The 23,288-nt window shown below is 39.7% G+C and overlaps 1 protein-coding gene across 4 annotated transcripts in view; it reads right to left on the bottom strand.

Annotated features, from left to right (window-relative positions):
- The window catches only part of NPHP1 (nephrocystin 1), a 60,140-nt gene extending 37,087 nt beyond the window's left edge, over positions 1-23,053 (bottom strand). Inside the window, exons 1-11 of one of the 4 annotated variants that reach the window (XM_086700536.1) lie at positions 22,773-23,053; positions 19,839-19,912; positions 14,073-14,133; positions 12,561-12,685; positions 10,096-10,324; positions 9,693-9,794; positions 6,044-6,144; positions 5,681-5,723; positions 4,294-4,381; positions 2,611-2,705; positions 427-555 (exon numbers count right to left, since the gene is read on the bottom strand). In XM_086700536.1, coding sequence (XP_086556662.1) covers positions 427-555; positions 2,611-2,705; positions 4,294-4,381; positions 5,681-5,723; positions 6,044-6,144; positions 9,693-9,794; positions 10,096-10,324; positions 12,561-12,685; positions 14,073-14,133; positions 19,839-19,912; positions 22,773-22,841 — 1,116 coding nt within the window. In that variant the 5' untranslated portion in view covers positions 22,842-23,053. The remainder of the gene's footprint in view (positions 1-426; positions 556-2,610; positions 2,706-4,293; positions 4,382-5,680; positions 5,724-6,043; positions 6,145-9,692; positions 9,795-10,095; positions 10,325-12,560; positions 12,686-14,072; positions 14,134-19,838; positions 19,913-22,772) is intronic. The other 3 variants (XM_086700534.1, XM_025927259.2, XM_086700535.1) reach the window with 3 other exon arrangements.
- Positions 23,054-23,288: the final 235 nt, after the last annotated feature.

Consider the following 23,288-nt stretch of genomic DNA (forward strand, 5'->3'; position numbering starts at 1 on the left):
TAAGGTGCTGGTGATGATCCATGTCTTGATCTGGATGTTGATTATACAGGTGTACATTTGTAAAAAATAAACTACTCTGTACACTCAAGACCTGAACTATATACGATACTAGAAGACAGGCATCAGTACCTTTTTTTGTAAGTGAGAAATCTAGGGCTCAGAGGAGTTAACTGGGACATATACACCAACATCATACACTTGGCAACTGAAAGAGCCAGGAATTAAACCTATGCCATCAGAGCCTTACAGTTTGCACTCCACCACATATTATTTTATATGTACACATAAACATACAGAGAGAGAGAGAGAGAAATTGAAAGAGAGACAAACAGAAAGACAAACTCAATGCAGTACCTGTTTAATATGCAGCATTAACAAAGTATTCTCCTATCCTGATTGATCTGTTTTACTCCGCAGTAAGCTCACCTTATTTCCATCAAACAGACAGAGGCTAACATGTCTACTGAGCACCTGGATGCTTGTTCCTGGAAGAGGAATCATTTTACAGCTCCAGAGGGTCAGAATGAATGAAACACGACTTGGTATTGACTTAATCTGAGAAAAAAAAATGGTTATAAAAACAAGGCTTACTTTATGACTTATAAGACAAGTTCATTTTCAAAGCATTTTTAATAAATACTTTAAATGCACATAGAATAAAAAAGGATGAAAGAAAAAAATTTACACATAAACATATGCACACAAGGAAGGTTTCAATAGTCCACTCCACTTAAATAAAAACCTTTGGTAAAATTTCCATAAATCTTTCTATTTGAAACATTTGCATTTGGCGGGGGGTAAATGCATAAAAATCATAATGAAAAAATAGTACAACTAGGTAAAACGTATGACCTGATCATGGAATCACTGCATTCCAGGTTCATTCTTACAATTCATTCCTATATAACATAGGTAAGTATAGAAGGTCACCACAGCATAGCAACCAATGACACCTGACATTAATATCCGGCTGGCTCCTCCTTGTTTTAATTCCAAGCATTTACCTACATTGCTTCTTGGCTTCTTATACAGATGCTTTGATAGAATGCACCGACCATTGGATATGATTATTCAGTTCTACTTCACAAGTATAGTTCAGAATGTCAATAAATAAATCGCCACTCTGGTTTCTTATTTAAAGACATCTTTGATTCTTAACATTCTGCTTGATGGTCATGAGCCTTTCCATTTAAGTAACATTTTTTTTTAATGTTTATTTGTTTTAGGGAGAGATAGAGAAACAGAGTGCAAGTGAGGAAGGGGCAGAGAGAGAGAGAGGGAGACACAGAATCTGAAACAGGCTCCAGGCTCTGAGCTGTCAGCACAGAGCTGGACACGGGGCTCGAACTCATGAACTGTGAGATCATGACCTGATGCGAAGTCAGACGCTTAACCGACTGAGCCACCCAGGAGCCCCTCATAACTTATATCATTGAATAACTTATATCATTGAAAAAATAAGGCAATATCTAACAGCTTGTCACATTTTCAATTTAAGAAATAAGAGCTGAAGGGGCACCTGGGTGGTTCAGTTGGTTAGGCGACCGACTTTGGCTCAGGTCATGATCTTGCAGTTGGTGACTTTGAGCCCTGCGTCGGCTCTGTGCTGACAACTCGGAGCCCGAAGCCTGCTTCAGATTCTGTGTCTCCCGCTCTCTCTACCCCTCCCCTGCTCATGCTCTGTGTCTCTCTGTCTCTCAATAATAAATAAACGTTAAAAAAAATTTTTTTTAATAAAAAAAAAAGAAATAAAAGCTGAATATTTAGTTCTCTGGGTACAAGTTCATAAAATTAAATGCCCTTCATGCAGGTTCTAGTACACTAAACAGACCAAATGCAACATTATTATTGACTTGAAATAAAAGACACTTTATATACTAAGGAGGTTCCAGGCAAAGTTCAGGTTGAGAGGAGAAAATTCTACACCACTCTCCCCGCAAAACCTAACCATGCTGGGTCCTCTTATTTTTCCCTTGAGGCTCTGAAAAAGGGAGGGAGAGAGGGCAGAAGGTCAACGGAAAGGGGGGTGATGTGCTCTAATGTGGTTCAACTCTGCTAAAAGGGAGGAGGCTAGAATTAAATATAAAGACTATTTCCCACTTCGAATACTCAGAATACCGGGAATCCTTTACTCCAAGCTCTCCCCAAAACAAGTATAATCATAAAAGACTTTGAACTTCCTCATTCCAAGTTAATCCAACACTTACTGAGTTATCATGTGCCAGGCACTATTCTAAGCCCTTCACACATATAATGTAATTCAGTAACCCTATGTTTGAACTATTATTATTAGCATTCCCTTTTCTAATTGGGAATTTTCTAATTTTCTAATGAAGAAATTGAGGCAAAGAATGATTCAGAGAGATACCTAGTATTATTTCCTTTGTAACAATGGCAGAAGAGAGCAACAGAGAAAATAAATAAAATAAAGTCAAGATAACAAATCCAAGTTTTGTCTTAGCAATGAAGTTATCACTGTTTAAAAATTAAAATACAGAAACAATTTTTTTATTTTCAATAATGCATTAATCAATTTACATGTTATTCATATACTTGCAACCATGATAAAATCTGGAAAGGTGTAATTTTATTGATAGCGACCATACTCACTGTGCCTGCTTTAGCATCCCACATTAGATCTCTGAAGGCCAGCTGTGAAGGAGTGAGCTCTGGCTGTAAGAAGTAACTTGCTTGAAATTGATTCCCTGCAAAACCAAGTTTTCCTTTATTTTCTTACAAAGAAAGGAATGAAATCCTAAGCCAAAAATCTATAATGCTATGCCACAAATTTAGGAAACAGACATCCAAAATGCCAAGCTACCTACTGGAACTTGCTTTCTAAGGCATATATGCCGATGGGGATTTATTTGTGTGTAAAAACAACAGTAGAAAATATAGAAGCACATAAGGGCTGATCTTAAAGCAGTTTTAAGAAAGATCTTAGTGGGTTAGGGGAGATGGGCTAGATAGGTGACGTGTATTAAGAAGGGCACTTGTGGTGAGCACTGGGTGTTTTATGTAAGTGATGAATCACTAAATTCTACTCCTGAAACCAATATTGTACTGCATGTTAACTACAATTTAAATAAATAAAAAAAGAAAAACTCCTGTTACTAGAGTACATCTCTGCAATATAGCTGGTTAAAAAGGAGAGCTTCAGAAAAAAACAAAACAAAACAAAAACTTTTAGGCCAGTAACATGCCCTGTCATGAAGATGATCCATTCAAATGTTTTTGTAAAATGCAGAAAATCTGTGAATACCTTTTAGAAAAATATATGATCATTAATTTCGTTTCTTAAGACAAAATCATTTTTATAGTGTTCTCCCATACATTAGTTGTGAAGAATACTGATTATAAAATCATTTATTCATTTGAGAAATCATTTCTGAGTTCCCACTGTGTGCCAGGCACTCTGCTAAGACCTGCAAATACTCACAGAGTATGTGAGTCACAGAAACACAGCCCCTGCCCTCATTAGTTTACAGTTGAGTGGGGGAAATAATAAACACAAAATAAGTAGAAGAGGTTAAGTAAAATAATTATAAATTAACGTAGGTCCATAAAGCGTGCTCAAGTGGAAGGGTGTAGGGGGCACCGACATTGGTCAAAGGAGACCTCTCCAGGAAGGTGGAGTTGCCCCTGGGATGGATGCAAAGGATGGGAAGGAGTTGCGCATTCAGGGAGGGCTACGAGCCTTGCAGCAGCGGAACTCAAAGCAGCCCTTGCACAGATAACACAACACTTCAGGCTACACAGGAGATCCTCCCCAACGTTATTTCTCTTTACCGAGCTTACGGGCAAATGTTGTCAAGTACAGAGAAATCCAAGAACGAGTAAGAAAATGGAAAGGCAAATGGATAATAGCTCTTCAGAAAAGTCTTTCTGTGAAGAAATGGAGAGAAAGGGAGGCTTTGGCTAGAATGAGGGAGGGTGAGAAGGGCTGGTTTTCTTAAAAGGTGCAGGTATCAGGTGTGTTGGTACTATGACGAGGGAAGAAGCCAGTGTGGGGAAGGGCGGCGGGCTGCAGATACACGAAAGGGCTAACAATTAAGAATCATTGTTTTTGAAATAAAGCGAAGGGACTAAAACCCAGAGCACACAGGCTGGCGGCTGACAGGGTCGGGGATCCTTCCTCCACTGTCACAGGAAAGATGAAGGAAAAGATGAGCACCAAAGAGATGTGATATTCAACATCCTTTTAAACAACTCGTTTTGGCTAAAACCAGAAAATTAATCCCAAAGCCTGACTGCTTAACTACAAATTTGTGGTGGCTCACAGATGCGCGTTACCTTCCTCCAGAAGCTGGAAGAGCATGGAAGGCCTGAACCCTGAAGGAATAGCTCCCATTGTGGTTAGCACATCAATAGTGTTTATCTGCTGGAGACAGTAAAAACCAAAATCAGTTGCTTGTTTTCGTTTGTGTCTCCTCACCTCTATAATACTTTCTCTTATTGCTATAGCAACTACAACCCAAAGTAGGAAAACACAAACATGCAGACTTCAGTAGACAAATACAGCAACTTAGCCCCAAATTCCCGAGGATGCCATCATCGAATCCTGGCCTCTCCCAAGGACCTAAGCCCTACGCAGTGCCCAGCTCTGGGCTCCAGACCAGCTGTTTCCTATACATCTTTCATCAAAATGTCCCTCCTCCTGTCCTGCTCTACAGTGTGCTGCCATGTAACAGGTGAGTTAACGTCATAAACTGATATGCACTGAAGAATTCATGTCTTTTTTTTGTATATGTGTACGCACACACATACGTACACGAGTATGTCCATGGAAGTGATACGTGGTGTAAAAGGTCAGAAAGGATATTTACTAAACTATTAATGGCGATTCCTTCTGGGAGGAAAGGAGTGTATTTTCACTTGGTTATGTAACTTTTTAAAATGATAGGAATGGGCAGGGGGGCACCTGGCTGGATCAGTCAGTTGAGTGTCCGACTCTTGATCTCGGCTCAGGTCATGATCTCGTGGTTTGTGAGTTTGAGCCCTGCATCTGACAGCCTAGAGCCTGTTTGGGATTCTCTCCCCCTCCTCTCTCTCTGCCCCTACCCTGATCATGCTCTCTATCAAAATAAATAAACTTAAAAAAAAACTTTTAAGGGACGCCTGGGTGGCTCAGTTGGTTGAGCCTCCGACTTCGGCTGAGGTCATGATCTCGCCCTCTGGGTTCGAGCCCCGCGTTGAGCTCTGGGCTGACAGCTCAGAGCCTGGAGCCTGCTTCCGATTCTGTGTGTCCCTCTCTCTCTGACCCTCCCCTGCTCATGCTCTGTCTCTCCCTCTCTGTCAAAAAGAAATAAAACATTAAAAAAAAATTTTTTTTAACCCAAACTTTTAAATGATAGGAATATGGATAATTTCTCACTTTTTTGAGCTTTTTAGAATTTTTCATATCTACTGGAATTTAATATCTTTACCCAAATGATAGAAAACTCAGGCAGAATCAATAAGAAATAGTTGCAAGCCCTCAATTCTACTCTTCTTACAGAAGAGGCCTAATGAGAAACATTACATGAACCGTATGTTTTATGCTCTGTACATTTCGTGCCCTGTACCCTGTTTAAGATCCAAAGCTATCTTCCAAAGTCTCCATCCTGTTTTGAATCTGAACTCTATCAGAACTATTAGGTAACAAAACAAGACATCGTTTAACAGGACAGGCAATACCAACCTCCGAGATAGCTTTTCGGACAGCATTCCAACGAGAATCAGTTCTGGGGGAGAAAAAAAAAGCAAGGTGAATGCACAGACAGCCCACGACTATTTACGCAATTAGCATCATTAATCAAAGAACAAAATATTTAATTGTCAGTAAGTTCTAAGAACTTAGAAGTCTCTAAAAGAAACCGAGATAGAAAAATATCATGCACTAAAAAAATCACAAAATTACAGTAGTACTGAACCAAACAATAATATGAAAAGCCCAGTTCTCAAAATGCAAGTTATCTCCATTTCAAGAGATTCTTGAACTATTTACAATAGTAAAAATAAAAAGTTCCTTAAACTCACTTTGATATCCTTTCCCACCTTTTACCTTTGTTTAACTTCTGCCCCTTCTGCTGTTTGGTCCCCCACCTCTGTGTCTTCTTCGCTGCCTTCTTCACTTGAGTCTTGGCCTTCTTCTTTATTATAGGGCTGAAAAATTATTGAAATATCAAGCGCTTTTTATCTAATGCAAAAATCAACCAATAAAAGACTTTCAGAAAGGCTCAACTATTGACAGGAATGTACACGGTGGGTATAATAAGAAATCAGTGGGAAAACTATTTCAACACATTGTTGATAGCTTTGCTAGTTGAAAAAATTACAAGGATAGAGGTAGAGAGCAAGTTTAGTCAAAATAAATTCCAGATGGAAATTATTCCAATGGAAACAAAGAAGATAGAAATAAAAGAACTATAAAAGAAGAAAATAATCTTGAGATGGGGAAGTCCTTTCCAATTACAATACCAACTCCAAAAATCATAAATGACATGGAAATACTGACAGACTTAGCAACATAAAGGATAAACATGGTTGAAGGTCACCAAAGAAAATCTCTACTACAGATTTCCAAGGGTTAATACCCTTATTCTGAACATATTACAAAACTCTTATAAATCATGATTTTTTAAAATCTTAGAAGAACGGCCAAAAGAACTAAAAAAAGGCAATTTACAAAGTAAAAGTAGAGATGGCCAGAAAGCATAGTAAATGATGCTCAACCTCACTGGCAGTACAATGAATGCAAATAAAAACCAACAACGAGCTTCTTTTTGCCTTGCCACCATGGCGTAAAGACTGGGGGCAGGCAGCCATCACAGGCACATGCGTAGGGAAACAAGTACTCTCAGAGGCTGGGGACAGGAGTACAAAGAGGCAGAACTTTTCTGAAGGGCAAACTGGCACATTAAATCAAAATATAAAGGCGTAGACCTTTTGCACCAGCAATGAACACCTAGGAATTTATCTGAAGGGGATAAATCAGATGAACCTACAAAGACGTCTGTGTAGATTGATCACCACATAGGCTGGTACCTACTGTCCACCATTTCTTTTGTAACAGAATCCCTGATTTTAGCAATGAGCCAGCTAGAAGTCTACGTATTCCAAACCCTGCTTGCAGCTGAGTGTTACCAGGAGACTCCATTCTGATCAAGGAGATATCACTGGAAGTTTTTTTGTGTAAATTCCAGGAAATCGTCTTAAAAAGATAGCAGCTCATGCCTTTTGACCTCTTATTCCCCTTTCTTCTTTCGCTTCCTGGAATCATTAAAAGATCTAGCAGCCAACTTAAACTAACGAGATAACCCTTGGAAGGGCTGCCTCCCACTTAAGTACAGAGCGAAACATTAGATGGGGTGTTCAATATCCTTTGATTGCTGGCCTCCACACTTCTTCCACGCGTAAGAGAAATATGCTTCTACCTTATTTAAGCCACTATTTGGGGGGTCTTTTGTATCTCATAGTGGAAGCTAATCACAGCTCCGTGCAACATAGTTCTTATAGGTTGGAAACAACATGTACATCTACCTGAAATTGCAATACTATGCTACCATTGAAAAGATTATTTAACTTGAACCGTGCAATACAGCAGCCATTGCCATGTGGGACTACTGACACTTGAAGTGTGACCAGTTCACACGGAGATGTGCTGTTTAGGTGTAAAACACATACTGGAATTTGAAGACTTGGTATGAAAAAAAAAAAAAGGAAAGATTTTTTAATATTGATTATAGGTTGAAATGATAATATTTTGATATATTGGATAATATAAATATGCTATTAAAAATCACCTGTTTCTTTTTCTTTTTTAATGTTTATTTATTTGAGAGAGAGAGAGAGTGGGGGGAGGGAGAGGCAGGGAGAGAGGGAGAGAGAGGATCCCAATAAGGCTTCTCTGTGCTGTCAGCACAGAGACCAACATGGGGCTCAATCTCACAACCTGAGCTGAAATCAAGAGTCAGAGGCTTAACTGACTGAGCCACCTTTTTTAGGTACTTCCTTTTTTCCTTTTTTTAAATGCATGTCATATAATAAATATACATATATGATATATATACAATGAAATATTAAAAAGAAAAAAAATATATATATATTTGGTCTTTATTCCCAGTTCTTGGCAAGAGTTCCTAAAACTCTTGGAATTTCCTGAGTGACAGGAATGTCTTATGTTATTCCTCATAAGTCCCTTTCAATCAGACTTGAGTTTATTCTTGAGGTAATGCGGTGGGGTGGGTGGGGTGGGGGGCAGGGTGCCAGAAGAACCAATCATGTGATTAGAAGGTTGGAACTTTCAGGGCACCATCCCACCAGCCCTCTCACCGTCGGGGAGGATAAAGGAGCAGGAAACTGAATTCTATCACTAATGGCCATTTAATCAATCATGGCTATATAATAAAACTTCCATAAGAACCCCGAAAAGACAGGGTTTAGGGAGCCTTCCAGGTCGGTGACCACTTTGAAGTGTTGTACTAGTGGGCATGGGAAGTCTGGAGGGGGGTGGTGCCCAGACCAGAGAGGGTACGGGTAGGAAGATCCAGGTCCCACTCTCCCCATGTCCCAATACCTTGCCTATCCGCCCCTTCCATTTGGCTGTTCCTGAGCTGTAGCCTTTATAATAAACTGGTAAACACAAGGAAGGTGTTTTCCTGAGTTCTGTGAGTCCCTCTAGCAAATTATCAAACCTGAGGAAGTGTGTATGGGAACTGAATTTACAGCTGGTCGCTCAGAAGTACAGGCCCCTGGGACTTGTGACTGGCATCTGAATTAGGGCAGCATGTGGGGTGAGCCCTTAACTTGAGGGGTCTGTGCTAACTCCAGGAGTTAGTGTCAGAATTGAATTGAATTGTTTGGACACCTGGTTGGTTTCAGAGAACTAGCGTGGAAAAACAACACATATTTGGTGTTAGAGAAAAATCACACTATTAGTGTTAGAAATGGCGTCAGAAAACAAAGGCATCTCAGTGCGGTCATGAAAAATCTTAAAACTGCATTTCTAGTTTGCATTATTTTTCCATTGGACAGCACTGATCCAAACACATATCTATATATATTGGCAAAGAAAATGACCATGCTATATAGTGAAACATTAAAAAGAAATAGGTTGCGGGGCGCCTGGGTGGCGCAGTCGGTTAAGCGTCCGACTTCAGCCAGGTCACGATCTCGCGGTCTGTGAGTTCGAGCCCCGCGTCAGGCTCTGGGCTGATGGCTCGGAGCCTGGAGCCTGTTTCCGATTCTGTGTCTCCCTCTCTCTCTGCCCCTCCCCCGTTCATGCTCTGTCTCAAAAATAAATAAAAACGTTAAAAAAAAATTAAAAAAAAAAAAGAAAGAAATAGGTTGCAAGCATGCATGTATAGTATGTTTACCTCCTAGTAAGGGATCATATATTAGCGGAAGTTAACCCAAAGTTAACTGTGGTTTCGTTTGACAACAAACAATAAGCTCCTATTAATTTTTATGATCAGCATTAATCCACAAAGCACTTTCATTGTGTCATAACCTAGGCCTTACCTGCACAACGGCACTTCACAGGTCCCGATGACTGTTAAAACAAGATTTTCCCAGTCCCTGTCCCTCTAAAATTAAAGTAAATTCCGTATCAACTCATTCACTGGTCAACTGATCAAAGAATAGAGCTTAACATTTTATTAAAAATGCAAGAAAAGTTTTGAAAAAAGGAAGAATAAACAAAAAAGACTAACCTCCAAGTAGGTTCTGGGAATGAGACCTTTGTTTCCTTTGGTATTCTTAGCTATCCACCAACCATCAGGTTTTTTTTCAATTACAAGGAGAATTTCTCCCTTCTTAAATCAAAACAAGTAAAAAATGCTAAATTAAAATTTACCCCTAACTCAGGAATTATCCACATTGAAACTACTTTCAAAAACAGAATAGCATTTAATTTTACTATTTTGCTACCAAGTAACATTGACAACATAATCTCACATGACTACTGCCTGTAAATCATAAGTTATATTTATTTTATTAAAATAGATTCAGTCTTTAAAAACGATACCAGGAATATGTAATATAGATATATAAAGTTTTCTTATTCTGTTAGGTATGCATAACTATCCTTAGGTTAGGTTCTACTCTTGTTTCTACCTTAAATGTAAGGTCCCCAGCTTGCTGAGCAGTAAAATCTCCAATAGCAATGTATTCTTTGCTTGTGGCCTGTTGCTGGGATTCATGTTCCTGTTTCTCTTCCTCTTCTGTTTCTTCTTCGTCCCCAGTTTCTTCACTTTCTTCTTCTTCATCGTCATCCTCTTCTTCAGCTTCTTCATCTTCTTCAGCAGAATTGTCATCTTCCTCTCTTTCAGGAGGTGCCCCAATTCTGTGAAAAATAATTCAGAGATAGGGATTACTTGAAGTAATGTATAAGAACGGATCAACATAACTTCTACATATAGAAGATCTTGCCCATATTTGGAAATAAGTGCATGTCCCATATCCCTTATACGTTCTATTCTGTTCTTTGCATTTCTTTTTTCTTTTTGTGCATATTTGAAAGTTTTTTTTCTCTTTGGGTTCATTGATCTTTTCCTCTGTTGTATCCAATTTTCTGTTAAACCATTCAGTAATTTTTTTTTCATTTCATATTTTATAAATTTTAGTTTCAGAATTTCCATTTGGTCTCTGTTAGTTGCCATTTCTCTGCTTGATTCCTCCCTATCCATCCAAGCTATCCATCTTTTCTAGCAAATTCTTTAACTAATTGAAAATAGTTGTTTTAGAGTTCTTATTTGTTAATTTTTGCATTTGGGTCATCTGAGCTTCTACTGATTATTTTGTCTCTTTATTATAAGACATTTTCCACCTTTTTGAATCTGTATTTAATCAGACTGAGAAATTTCTCAGCCACTATTTCACTAGACATTTTACAGTTGTATAATGTTCATTTATTTCCTACATTTGAATTTTCTTAAAATACTCTGCCTCTTTCTATTTCATCCTTATTTTCTTCTATTTTTAACATATTAATCATTATTTAGAAGTCCTTATCAGCTAACTATATTATCTAGTCAGATCTAGGTCTGCTTTTGGTTTTGTTTTGTTTCTTATTAGTGGACATTGCGGATGAGACAGTTTGAGACTTCGGATTATGTCATCTTCCTTTATAGAGTGTTGAATTTTGTGCTGTTACACACTTAAATTATCATGTTCCTGTTAAGGTCTGGCTTTCAGCCTCGAGATCTACTTCAGTTTTGTCTTTATTTCAAATCACAGTTCTTAGTATTAGGGCGTTTTCCTTACTCCTAGAGCATGGGCCTTCTGTGATCTCTACTAAATGCCTGAAGCATTCACCAGTATCTCTTTACTCTAGCAAGGTACAAACTCCAACATTTTTCCAAGACCGTTTGACTTCCAGAATCTTTTAAGCTCTCAGTCTCCTAGCAGGTATTTTTTGCCAATGCTTCTGGAATCATGCTCTGTGTAGGCCAGGATTCCATTCAGATTTCTATAGTTGTCTCTTGCAACACCCTCCTCTCTTCCTACAAGTCCCACTGGCCTTGGCAACTCCAAAATTTGACCTCTGCCTCCTGAGCTCAGTGACACTGGTGTTTTCTGTTTAGGCTCTACCTTCCTGCACCACAGCCCATAAGTTTTCTCAGGGAGAGGGTCTGGGTAAATGTAGGACTCACTTCTTGTGCTTCCCTGTATTAAGGACATCAGCTGTTTTTGTAGATTTTGTCCAGATTTTATAGTTGTTTACGGTAGGAAGGTTAAGTCCAAAACCAGCTACTTTGTCATTCTCAGTACTAGAAATCAGTGGAAATTCTAGAATCCTTGTATCTACATCCTTCAGCATTTCCCCCAGGATATAGTGTAAAAGTATGGGAGCGGCACATGAAGAGTCTAAATAGTTAATTGTTTTCCTTCTTCCTTTCCGCAAACTGGGTTGGTTTGTTTATACCATCAATTTTCTTTCTGCTTTGTAAAAGCTGTTATTAACATCTACTAAGGCAGAAAAGCAATGTATGTTTCTACCTCTAATATTTTAAGTTTATGAAGGAAGGAAATATGCAAATAATCCAAATAATTTCTTTTTACATATCAACACTGACATTAAAGCATCATCCTTATTTTCTAACATTTGTTTACTTAGCTCTTCGGATCTCTCTTTTGTCTCCCTAACTAAATTGACTGACTTCTACTTCTTTACATCTTTTATGGGATCTAAGACTTTCTCCTATACACAAGAAATACATGTCAACTGATTATACTTGTTATCACCATTCATTTATATGTATACTCTTTTTTTTTTTTTTCAACGTTTATTTATTTTTGGGACAGAGAGAGACAGAGCATGAACGGGGGAGGGGCAGAGAGAGAGGGAGACACAGAATCGGAAACAGGCTCCAGGCTCTGAGCCATCAGCCCAGAGCCTGACGCGGGGCTCGAACTCCCGGACCGCGAGATCGTGACCTGGCTGAAGTCGGATGCTTAACCGACTGCGCCACCCAGGCGCCCCTATATGTATACTCTTAATAGGTCTTTATTCTGAGTCAGACATTAAAACTGTTGGTGATATAATGCCTGAGAGAAAGAAAGTAAGGAAAGAGGCATACTCAGTTATATTTTCTCTACTTATGGACACAGCAAGCTCCTGCAGTTGGTGGGTAAGCTTATCCAAAAGACTATGTTCATCCTCTTTTTTCTGATTGTAGTTCCCAATAGGTGCAGGTTCATCAGCCTATGAGAGAATATAAGTTTATTTCACTGAAAAATTTCTTTCAATTTCCTATTCTATTTATTTTAGAAGGAAAAAAAACACTCCAGTAAGTTCTAGAAGACAAAGTAAATGTTAACACGAGACTAGGCCTACCTTAGAATAATATTAAAAGAAATGTAGATTATTATGTTGAAATGTAACCCAAATGAAGAAACAAAATGATACTCCTTGGTTTTTTGTTGTTTTCTTGCTAGCTAGAAAGTTTGTTTTTGTTGTTTTCTTGCTTGCTACCCTCTATGGTCAGTAAGAGCTAGGTTCCAGACAGAAGATAGGCTTTGGAGTCAAAAAGACATATGCCAATCCCAAGTTCGGAAACTGACTGGCAGTGAGACACTGAGAAAGCTGCTTCACTTTTGGGAGCCTCAGTTTCCTCACTTGTGAAACAGGATACTTAGATTTTTAAATTTAGGGTCAGCTTGACTTCTAAATTCAAGAGTGTTATGTCACTGGAGAATTTCAGAAGAAATGCTCAGATGCAGTAAAGGAGATTCATACACAAGCAGGGAGATGACTTTTAGATGCCCTCCACTTTATATGCTCTGTGAGACTCTGGCCCTGGACACTAAGCTGAATGAAGCTCAGGCTCATACTAAAAGAAAAAACCCTGAAGGGACTTCCAAGAGTAAATTCTAGTTCCTCCTATTTCTGCAGAGTCACCGACATTAGAGCTGCCGTGTGATGCAAGAAGCTTCTTTAGCACTTACGCTCCGGGCCAGATTATGTACTCTCCCCACAGTGTAATTAAAATTAAAACAACTCTACAAGGGAAGGGAAGCAAAAAGAATATAGAAACAGGGAGGGGGATAAAACATAAGAGACTCTTAAATACGGAGAACAGACAGAGGGTTGCTGGAGGGGTGGCGGGAGGGGGGATGGGCTAAATGGGGAAGGGGCGTTAAGGAATCTACTCCTGAAATCACTGTCGCACGATATGCTAACTAACTTGGATGTAAATTAAAAAAATAAAAAATAAAATAAAACGAAACGAAATGAAGTAAAATAAAATAAACAAAAACAAAAAAACAACTCTAGCCTGTAAAACATAAAACTTACACAATGCAAAAATAAAGATAACTTCTTCCTCGATCTTCTGAGTCCTCAGTGCTGGGTAAGTTCACCAAAGCTGAACTCTCCTCAGCATTTGGAGCCCTGGCTTTTCTGCTCCAAAGCACACCCTCAGCATGCCGGCAGGGCGAGTCAGCACCGGCCGCAGGTAGATTTCACCACCGCTAAAGCAAACCCAGGAACTTAACCACTCTAATGAATTCCCACTTCACGAAAACATCAGGACAAAAACAGGGTTGGGTTTTTTTTTTTTTTTGGTAATATTATAAACCGTAACACTTACTTTGTTCAATTTTTGAAGAGCATCTTTATTTTCATCTATCGCCTGTTTTAATTGGATACACCTAAATTTTCAAAAAGAAAGGAAAGAAGTATGAATTTTTCTATTGTCAGACTAGAAAGTTATTTCATGGAATCATACATAAGTCTTTAAGTGGGCAAGGTGATTAGCTATTATATGAATGATGTTAAAAAATTCACCTGTAACTGCCTTCCTACCCACCGGCTTGGGTGATATGTGCTCTAAGGTACACAGGTGTGACAGCCAAGGCTCAGAAAGCTTATGTGACTCTGAGCTTCGGTTTCCTATCTCTAAAATGAGGAAAGCACTGGACTTCAAACTGCTTCTTCAGCTCTGAAGTCCCATGAACTGAGGGCCTAGCCGAGAAGACATGAGTAATGGCGATAATATCCAAGTTTTACTGCACACCATGCACGGTGCCAGGCACTTCACAAGAGCACCACCTCCTTTGAGCCTCGTACCAGCTCTCACTCCGGCGGAAGGAAGTGAGGTTCTAAGGGGTGGCCACAGCTAGTCAGTGGTAGAGTAACACGCGGGGGCAGAGCTTAGGATTCTAGAGCTGGCCTCGTCCCACCACGGCACATTCCCCTTTTGAGCGTCGCCTATGCAGACGGGTACGCTGTTTTGATTATTTCACAGACGGCTCATGTAATCTGGCTTAAGTCTTAGACCCAAATAAGAAGGATAAAAATGACTGAAAATGGGCTACATCTAATAGCGAGGGTTATCGAAATTCAAATGCTTTCTCAAACAATAACCTACAAGTGCCAATATTTTTTATGTGCTTTGAGTAATTGTTTTTTTCTCACAGAAGCTAATGACATGAAATAAGCAGAAAAAAGGGGACAAATATCCTTTGTGAAGGAGGCAGAAACTAGAAGTGAAAATATCAAACTGCGGTTGACCCTGTTAGTTACTTACCCCATCGGGGTCTACGCTGGCGGGGTCGGTCCCACACTGACACCCAAGTGCTCAGGACCCATCATGGGTGGGGTGGGTGTGTGGCCCAGCGCTGGCCGACAACACATGAAAGAAGTATGTTGGGCGCTGTCTCCCATTTTATCCTCCCTGGTGCAGCACGTAAAGAATCCTTCACCCTTTCTGTTTTTAGATGCTGATGCTTGGGGACTCTGTAAAGGTGAAGGGAGCCATCGCCGACTAGATGAGGATGACAGAGCACAATGAGAGCAAAAGCTGGGCCTTGAGGACCTCACGAGCCACTCATCCACCGTCGGGGAACCTACTTCCAGACTTTTTGTGTAATGAGATTGACAGTAGAGCCCCTAGTTTTAACAGGCACCCTGTTACTCAGACTAAAAGGATCCTGAGACCTAGATTCAAAAATTTCTCTTCACCACCTCCTGAAGCCCCACCAAAACTGATGAAACATTTTAAAAGGTAATAAACCCAGGGCGCCTGGGTGGCTCAGTCGGTTAAGCAGCCGACTTCGGTTCAGGTCATGATCTCGCGGTCCGTGAGTTCAAGCCCCGCGTCGGGCTCTGTGCTGACGGCTCAGAGCCTGGAGCCTGTTTCAGATTCTGTGTCTCCCTCTCTCTGACCCTCCCTCGTTCATGCTCTGCCTCTCTCTGTCTCAAAAATAAATAAACGTTAAAAAAAAATTAAAAAAAAAAGGTAATAAACCCTGAATGTAGGAGAATGAGAGAGAGACCACCTGTCAACAAGACATTTCAACAAATTTCTGCCGCACGGAAAAGAGATGGAAGCACGTTCTCGGAAGAGGTCCCTAAGAGGAAAAAGATCTGCCAGGGAGAGGATGCCACGATTTGGGTCAGCAGGTAGGAAGGATCGGGGAGAGAGGGGTAATTAAAGTGCGTCTAAGGGAATGTATTATGAAGTTGTACAGATGAAGACATCCACAATGGCTGGGATTTGCTTTATATATTAATTATATTATGTCATTTTATATTATGTTATGTCATATTAATCAAATGATATCCATAGCATCTAAGCTATAAAGGCAACCAATCATTTTTTAATGCTTATTTGGGGGTGGGGGGAAGGCAGCGAGAAGGGGAGGGGCAGAGAGAGAGGCAGAGGATCCGAAGCGTGTTCTGTGCTGACAGCAGAGTCTGATGTGGGGCTCAAACTCACGAACCATGAGACGGTGAGATCATAACCGGAGCTGAAGTCAGACACGTAACCCACTGAACCACCCAGGTGCCCCTAAAGGCAATCAGTCTTAAGACAATCTAAGGGCTTTATATTATTTAGGGAGAGAGTAAAGATACTGATTAAGTTTAGATTTAGTTAAGGCCTTTTATAAGAAGTCTGATTTTTTAAAAAGTCTGTTCACAGAAAATCTGAGCCAGCTAGCTTCCCCTCTCTCTTATCTCACCCCCCTCTGCTGTCCCTCCTTACCAGAGGATTCATCTCTAAAAAACAAAATGAATGAATGGCCTGGGGAGAACTACAGCTGCCTAAGAAGTTTCCTGTACGCCAGGGTTAAAGCCCACTCTATTCTGGCACGGACACGCCTCAGCTTAACAGTTAGTTCCCAGCTCCCTGAAATTCTCTGCCCATGTACAAAGAATTTCACTCTCATTCAGGGGATAATACTGCAGGGAAGAGACCCTACATATACAATAGTAGAAGAATCCTGGACTGCCATCTAGAATAATCACACTAGTCCCTCATTTCTTAAATAAAAATGAATAACCCAAGGACCACCAGATACATTAAAGAAAACCAGCAACATGGACGGTCAAATTTAAGACTAACTGAAATTAAATAAATAAATAAGTAGTTGGGAGTCCAGAAGAACCAAAGACAAGAGAAATCCCCGGGTATAAACAAAAAGACAAAGAAATGAAAACTATTAATGGGGAGATAAGAGACCAAGAGGAATAGTCCAGGAGGTTTAATACCTCACTCAAAGGTTTTTCAGGAAGCAACAAACGGAAGTAGAAAAAAAAAAATCTTTTAGTAAAAGAAAATCTCTCAGAGCTTATGAGAGACAAGACGTTTCAAGTTGAAAAGACCCACTAAGTGTTTAGCAGGATAAAAAAACAACGCTTAAATAGGTTGTGATGAATTTCCAAAGCACCAAGGTGGAAGAGAAAAGCCCCACACAGGTCAATCATAAAGGAATATCATCATGGGGCCCCTGGGTGGCTCAGTCAGTTAAGCGTCTGACTCTTGATTTCGGCTCAGGTCATGATTTCATGGTTTGTGAGATCAAGCCCCATGTCTGATAGCACAGAGCCTGCTTGGGATTCCCTCTCTCTCCCTCTCTCTGCCCTTCCCCTGCACCCATGCTAGCGTGCACGCTCTCTCTCTCTGTCAAAATAAATAAATAAACATTAAAAAAAATAAAGGAACTATCATCAAACTTATTCACATCGCTGAATGCAAAGAAAACCAACAATGTCCTCAAAGGTTTAAGAAGAAATGATTTTTATTTTATAACCAGACAATTAATCAAACATAAGGGCTAACTGACGTTCTCAGACATACAAATGTCAATGTGAATTTTTTTTGTTTTCAATATATGAAATTTATTGTCAGATTGGTTTCCATACAACACCCAGTGCTCATCCCAAAAGGTGCCCTCCTCAATACCCATAGCCCACCCTCCCCTCCCTCCCACCCCCCATCAGCCCTCAGTTTGTTCTCAGTTTTTAAGAGTCTCTTATGCTTTGGCTCTCTCCTACTCTAACCTCTTTTTTTTTTTTTTTTCCTTCCCCTCCCCCATGGGTTCCTGTTAAGTTTCTCAGGATCCACATTAAGAGTGAAACCATATGGTATCTGTCTTTCTCTGTATGGCTTATTTCACTTAGCATCACACTCTCCAGTTCCATCCACGTTGCTACAAAGGGCCATATTTCTCAATGTGAATTTTTAAATGATTGTGACAGGGATCTCTTTATACACAAAGAAGACTATTTATAGTTACTTGGGTTTAAAAATAATTATCAGTTGGGGCACGTGGGTGGCTCAGTCAGTTAAGCCTCCGACTTCAGCTCAGGTCATGATCTAGTGGTTCATGAGTTCCAGTCCCACCTTGGGCTCTGTGCTGACAGTTCACAGCCTGGAGCCTGCTTCACATTCTATGTCTCCTTCTTTCTCTGCCCCTCCCCAACTCATGCTGTGTCTCTCTCTCAAAAATAAACATTAAAAAAAATTATTATTATTAGTTTATTAAAATAAAATTAAAAAACCCAGTCTTCCCTGGGACTTCAAATTCAGCCTATAAATCTTATTCTATTTTAAAATCTAGTAGGGGTGTCCAGGTGGCTCAGTTGGTAAGGCGTTCGACTTCAGCTCAGGTCATGATCTCAGGTCACAAACCCATGGCTTGTGGGTTTGAGCCCCGCGTCAGGCTGTGTGCTGAGAGCTCAGAGCCTGGAGCCTGCTTCGGATTCTGTGTCCCTTTCTCGCTCTGCCCCTCCCCTGGTCGTGTTCTGTCTTTCTCTCTCTCTCAAGAATAAATAAATAAATACAAATTTAAAAAAAACATTAAAAAAAAGTAGATACTATATAAGTTTAAAAAAATAAAATAAAATCTAGTAAAGCAAGTATTAACAGCTTCACTTTTTCTTTATTATTTGATTAATTCAATTTGAACTAAACAATCTTAATTAATATAGTTAATTAAATTCCCTTCAACATTTTAAAATTCATTTTATTTTGCTTTTAAGAACTTTGAATGCCTGAATTAAGTAAAACTTTTTCAAATGATTCAATGAATCCTTTAAACTAATAAAATGAACTTCATGTTCTTTTGAATGTTATACACACTTCTAAATACCCAAAATATACACATTATCTTAATGACGTCCTAAAATTGAATACAAAAGTATTAATAGTCTAATTTGATCTAGTTCATCATGTCTTTGTAATGTTAAACTTGATTTAATTTTCAATTCCTCCAGGGTTAAAAGAAAGAGTCAGAATAAAACAAAAAACACCCAAGAGAACAGTTTTCCCATGTCAAGGGAGTTAAGGTCACTATCCTAAGCAAGGTGGGATTCCTTAATAGAATTTTCTGACCAGGTCCGAGGAGGCTACAGGAGGCCAAGGATCTACCATAATTCTGCCTCAGTCACTATCTTGAATCCGAGCAGTTTTTATAGGTGCTGTCACAAACTTAATCCATTACTCAGATTTAGGTTAGTTTTTCTAGATCCAAGTTATACCATGATCTAATTCTTCATTTGGTTGCCTGCATCTCCACTGAGACTGCAGGGAATTTCTCTCTGACTTGAGTGAATTCTGCATTTCTCAGTGGTCTTCAAACATTTTTACGGCCTGCCCACTTTAATGTCTTACAGCAAAGTAATGTCAGACGTATTAACAAAACCCTGTGAACCAAACCCTGTGAACAAAACCCTGTGAACCCTCACCTATATTAATAAGTATCTCATGGTATGATTGTGAAAATTAATCAAGAAAAAGGTTTTAGAGTGTGGACCACACTGCTTGGTCTGTACAGAGTACAGAATAAATGTAAGTTGCTGCTTTTTAACAAGTGTAATTCTCTATTTAATCTTACCATTCCAATATCTACACCTGGGAGATACAGATACTTGCAAGAAATATTTTTAAATACGTTTTGGAAAATTTCATTAGTTATGACCCCAGTAATATTTCCCATTATTATTTTGACTTTTGAGAAATTGTACAATAAAGGAGTGAAAGAACACGTCAAACAACTTCTATGCTATAAATCCTGCCCAGTGAAATGTAAGTGTGGTTTCTAGAAAGCTTATATAATTTAGTGGGTTTTACCTTTGGTAAATATCTTGCCTTTTACTGGCTTCTAGAGCTTCTTTCAACTGACTCTCAGAAAGCAAGCCATCAACCTACAATAAACAGAGACTGTTAGATTATATTGCTCAATACTGTATGACCTCAGGAAATAAAATTTTAATTCTTTGTTCCCAAGATTTCACAATGAACACTTTTAAACATATAATGAAGTTGAAAAAATTTCACAGTGACTCCCCATATACCCCTACCTAGATTCTACCATTAATATTTTACTATACCTTTTGATCAATCCATCTGATTTTTTAATGTATTTGAAAGCAAATTGCAGTCATGAATACACTGCCTCATAAATGATGTACCACAGGTATCGCTAACTAGAGTTCAAGGTTTGGTATAAAACTTACATATAAAATCTTAAATATACATTTGCTGAGTTTTGGCAAACACATACACTCAGGTAACTCTAACCCCTATCAATACACAGAAAATTACCATTACCCCAGAAAGTTCTCAGAAAGGATGTATTCTCTTGTGTCACCCTTTCACACGGCAGGTTTTTGAGATACTGCCATATTGTATCATTAGTTTATTCCTTTGTTGCTCAATAGTATTGTATGAATATGCCACAAGTTTGCTTATCCTCATTCTTCTACCTTACACCTTGTGTACCTTTGCCAATGTACCCACAAAAGAGGCACAGATTTCTTTCGGGTTCTTTTCTAAAGATGACGCGGGGAAGGCAACGTGGATGCAAGAAGAGAACTTCAAATTCACTAGCTTCTTCTCTCCTCCTCCTATTTTGCATTTGAGTGTTAGTTACGAAATGCATAGCTGGTGACAGAGTCAGTGCTAACAGGCATGACCCAGATGGGCTCTTGATTACTTGTCCATGGACATCAAGTTGGAAATCAGTTCACGTTTTGCTTCAGGTGTCCTCTGTGGAGACAGATCTTCCCTATCAAAGAGTCCTTCCCAGACACTCAGGCTCAGAAGACTCCTGAGCTAAGTCTTCTCTAGGGTCACTAATCTTTGTAATTGTTTTGTTTGGTCTTTGTTTTAGTAATAATTTTTTGTAATCTACTTCTGAAACTTTCCTGGTTCTCCCAAGATCTCACTAAATTTAAAATCGGATATAGAAACATAGTAAGCATCTAGCCAGGGCTCAGTTTAGTCAAAGCCTCATCAAGTTTTATTTCCACCAGAAGAGCGTGTTGCTGTTATTGTATGACTGTAAGTCCAAAAGTCACTTATATCCATCAAATCTTTTGTCCTTTTTTAAATTTGTATTTTTTAAAGCTCATTTATTTATTTCGAGAGAGCGAGAGCAGGGGTGGGGCAGAGACAGAAGGAGAGAGAATCCCAAGCAGGCTTCGCACTGTCAGCGCAGAGCCCCATGTGGGGCTTGATCTCACGAAGTGTGAGATCATGACCTGAGCCCCAAACCAAGAGTCAGATGGTTAACTGAGCCACCCAGGCACCCCTCTTTTGTACTTTTTAAATGGGAGTCCACAACTGGACCAAATATGAGCACTCAGTAAATCTCTTATCTGTCAAAGATTAGAAAATAATTATATTCAGTAACAGATCAAATGAAAAAAAAGTAAAATTATCAAAGCAAAATAAGAATTTTAGAAAATAAATTAACAAACCATTAATTACTACTTACTTTTTTTCTTATTTTTTAAAGTTATGCACATTTGGTGTAAAAATTATGAAAATATCAAAAAGTATGAAGAGAAACAAAGACAGGGGAGGGGCAGAAAGAGAGAGAGAATCCCAAGCAGGCTCTGCACTGTCAGCTCAGAGCCCTATGTGAGGCTTGAACTCACAAACCATGAGATCATGACCTGAGCGGAAATCAAGAGTAGGACGCTTAACTGACTGAGCCACCCAGATGGCCTTTCTTCAATCTTTTTTCTATATGTATTATACTTAAAATAATTTTACTGAAATACTGTATATTCAATTTTATATTTGATATTTTTTCTAACTTGACATTTTATCACAAATATTCTAACACACTAAAATCTTTTAACAAAATTTTAATCATACTATTTTATCCCATCATAAGTTATTTACCCATTCCCCTATTACTGATCATTTAAGTGATATCCAGGAACACCATGATGGATACTTTTATACATCAATTTCTGTCCCAATCTTTTTATTATTATGTATGGCAAATCCCTGGAAATGTAATTTCCCAGCCTAGGCGCATGAATATTTGACACATCTTGTCAAATTGCTTTCCAGAAATGTTGTACTTTATACTCTAAAGCAGTGTATATAAGTGCCTATTTCATCACACCCTCCCCAGTACTGACTATTGTGATTTTTAAAAAATGTTTGTGATATTTTATTTACAGTTACGTTATTTTTTTAAGTTAACTTCTCTCATGTTTATGGCTTCCCTGTATTTCTTCTTCAGTTCATGTTCTTCACTCATTTGTCGGAACCTAATATTTTCCTTACATATTAGGTCTATTCTTTAACATCTATTTCGTTTTGAGTTCATGTGACGCAAAAACGGCTTCCACTGGAAAAAGGCTCAAGGTAAAGAGGCATGGAGAGTGGAGGAAAGCGATGGGCGCAGAGATAGTTGGAAATGGTTATTGTTAAGTTTAACTTTGGAAGCGAGGTTGGTGAAGGGAGTTACTATGTTGGAGAGTGGTTAAGGGAGTTATTAGGCTGGAGACTGAGATGTGAGGGGCAGGGGTAAGGCGCTTAGTCGATGGTCAAGATTTTCGGGAGGTTCAGCTTCCGGGGGTTGGACTAGGAGCAAGAGGGGTTAGAATCGGGGTTTCGCTTCAGGATGTTGGGGTGGAGGAGGGAGCGCTACAACTTGGGTTGGGGTAGGCTGCCAGGATTAAGGTACACCCCAGATCTCGCCCGCCACTAGAACCCAGGCTGCCTCGTGATGCCCAGGCCCCCGGCTGGACAGCCAGACGCTACCTGTAGCTTCAGTTCCTGAGTGCGGCGCTGCAGGGCCTGCAGAGGATTACGCGGCCGCCTAGCCAGCATCTCCCTCGCCTCTGCTCCGGGCGCCCTCCCGGTCGCCAGGGAAACCACGGCGGCGGGTGGGCCGGTGACGCAATCACGGCGCGCCCTCCTCTCAGCCCTGGAACCCGCAGGCGAGTGGAGGAGGGAGGTGGAGGTCGTGCCCTGTCGCAGTAGCCACCCCTCCGCGCCGCAGGTCCTGGGCTCTCAGGTCAGGCCCAGTGCCCAGTAGTTCTCTTTTGCCGGCCAGTTCCACAGGACGTGGGTGGAGGTGGGGGAGAATGCGCCACGGCGTCGGAAACTACATGTCCCACAATACCTCAGTGTTACCACGCCAATGCTGTTGGGGGTGTCGGTGTAACGGCATTTGTTCTCTCATAACCAGTTTTGCTGAACTAATCTTAAGGTATAATTTAAGCGTCATAAACTCTTAAATTAACAGCAAGGGTAGCTTTCCTATGTGACCTACAC

The sequence above is a fragment of the Puma concolor genome, chromosome A3, assembly GCF_028749965.1.
Source record: "Puma concolor isolate L17-30 chromosome A3, mPumCon1.1.hap2, whole genome shotgun sequence".
Lineage (NCBI taxonomy): Eukaryota > Metazoa > Chordata > Mammalia > Carnivora > Felidae > Puma > Puma concolor.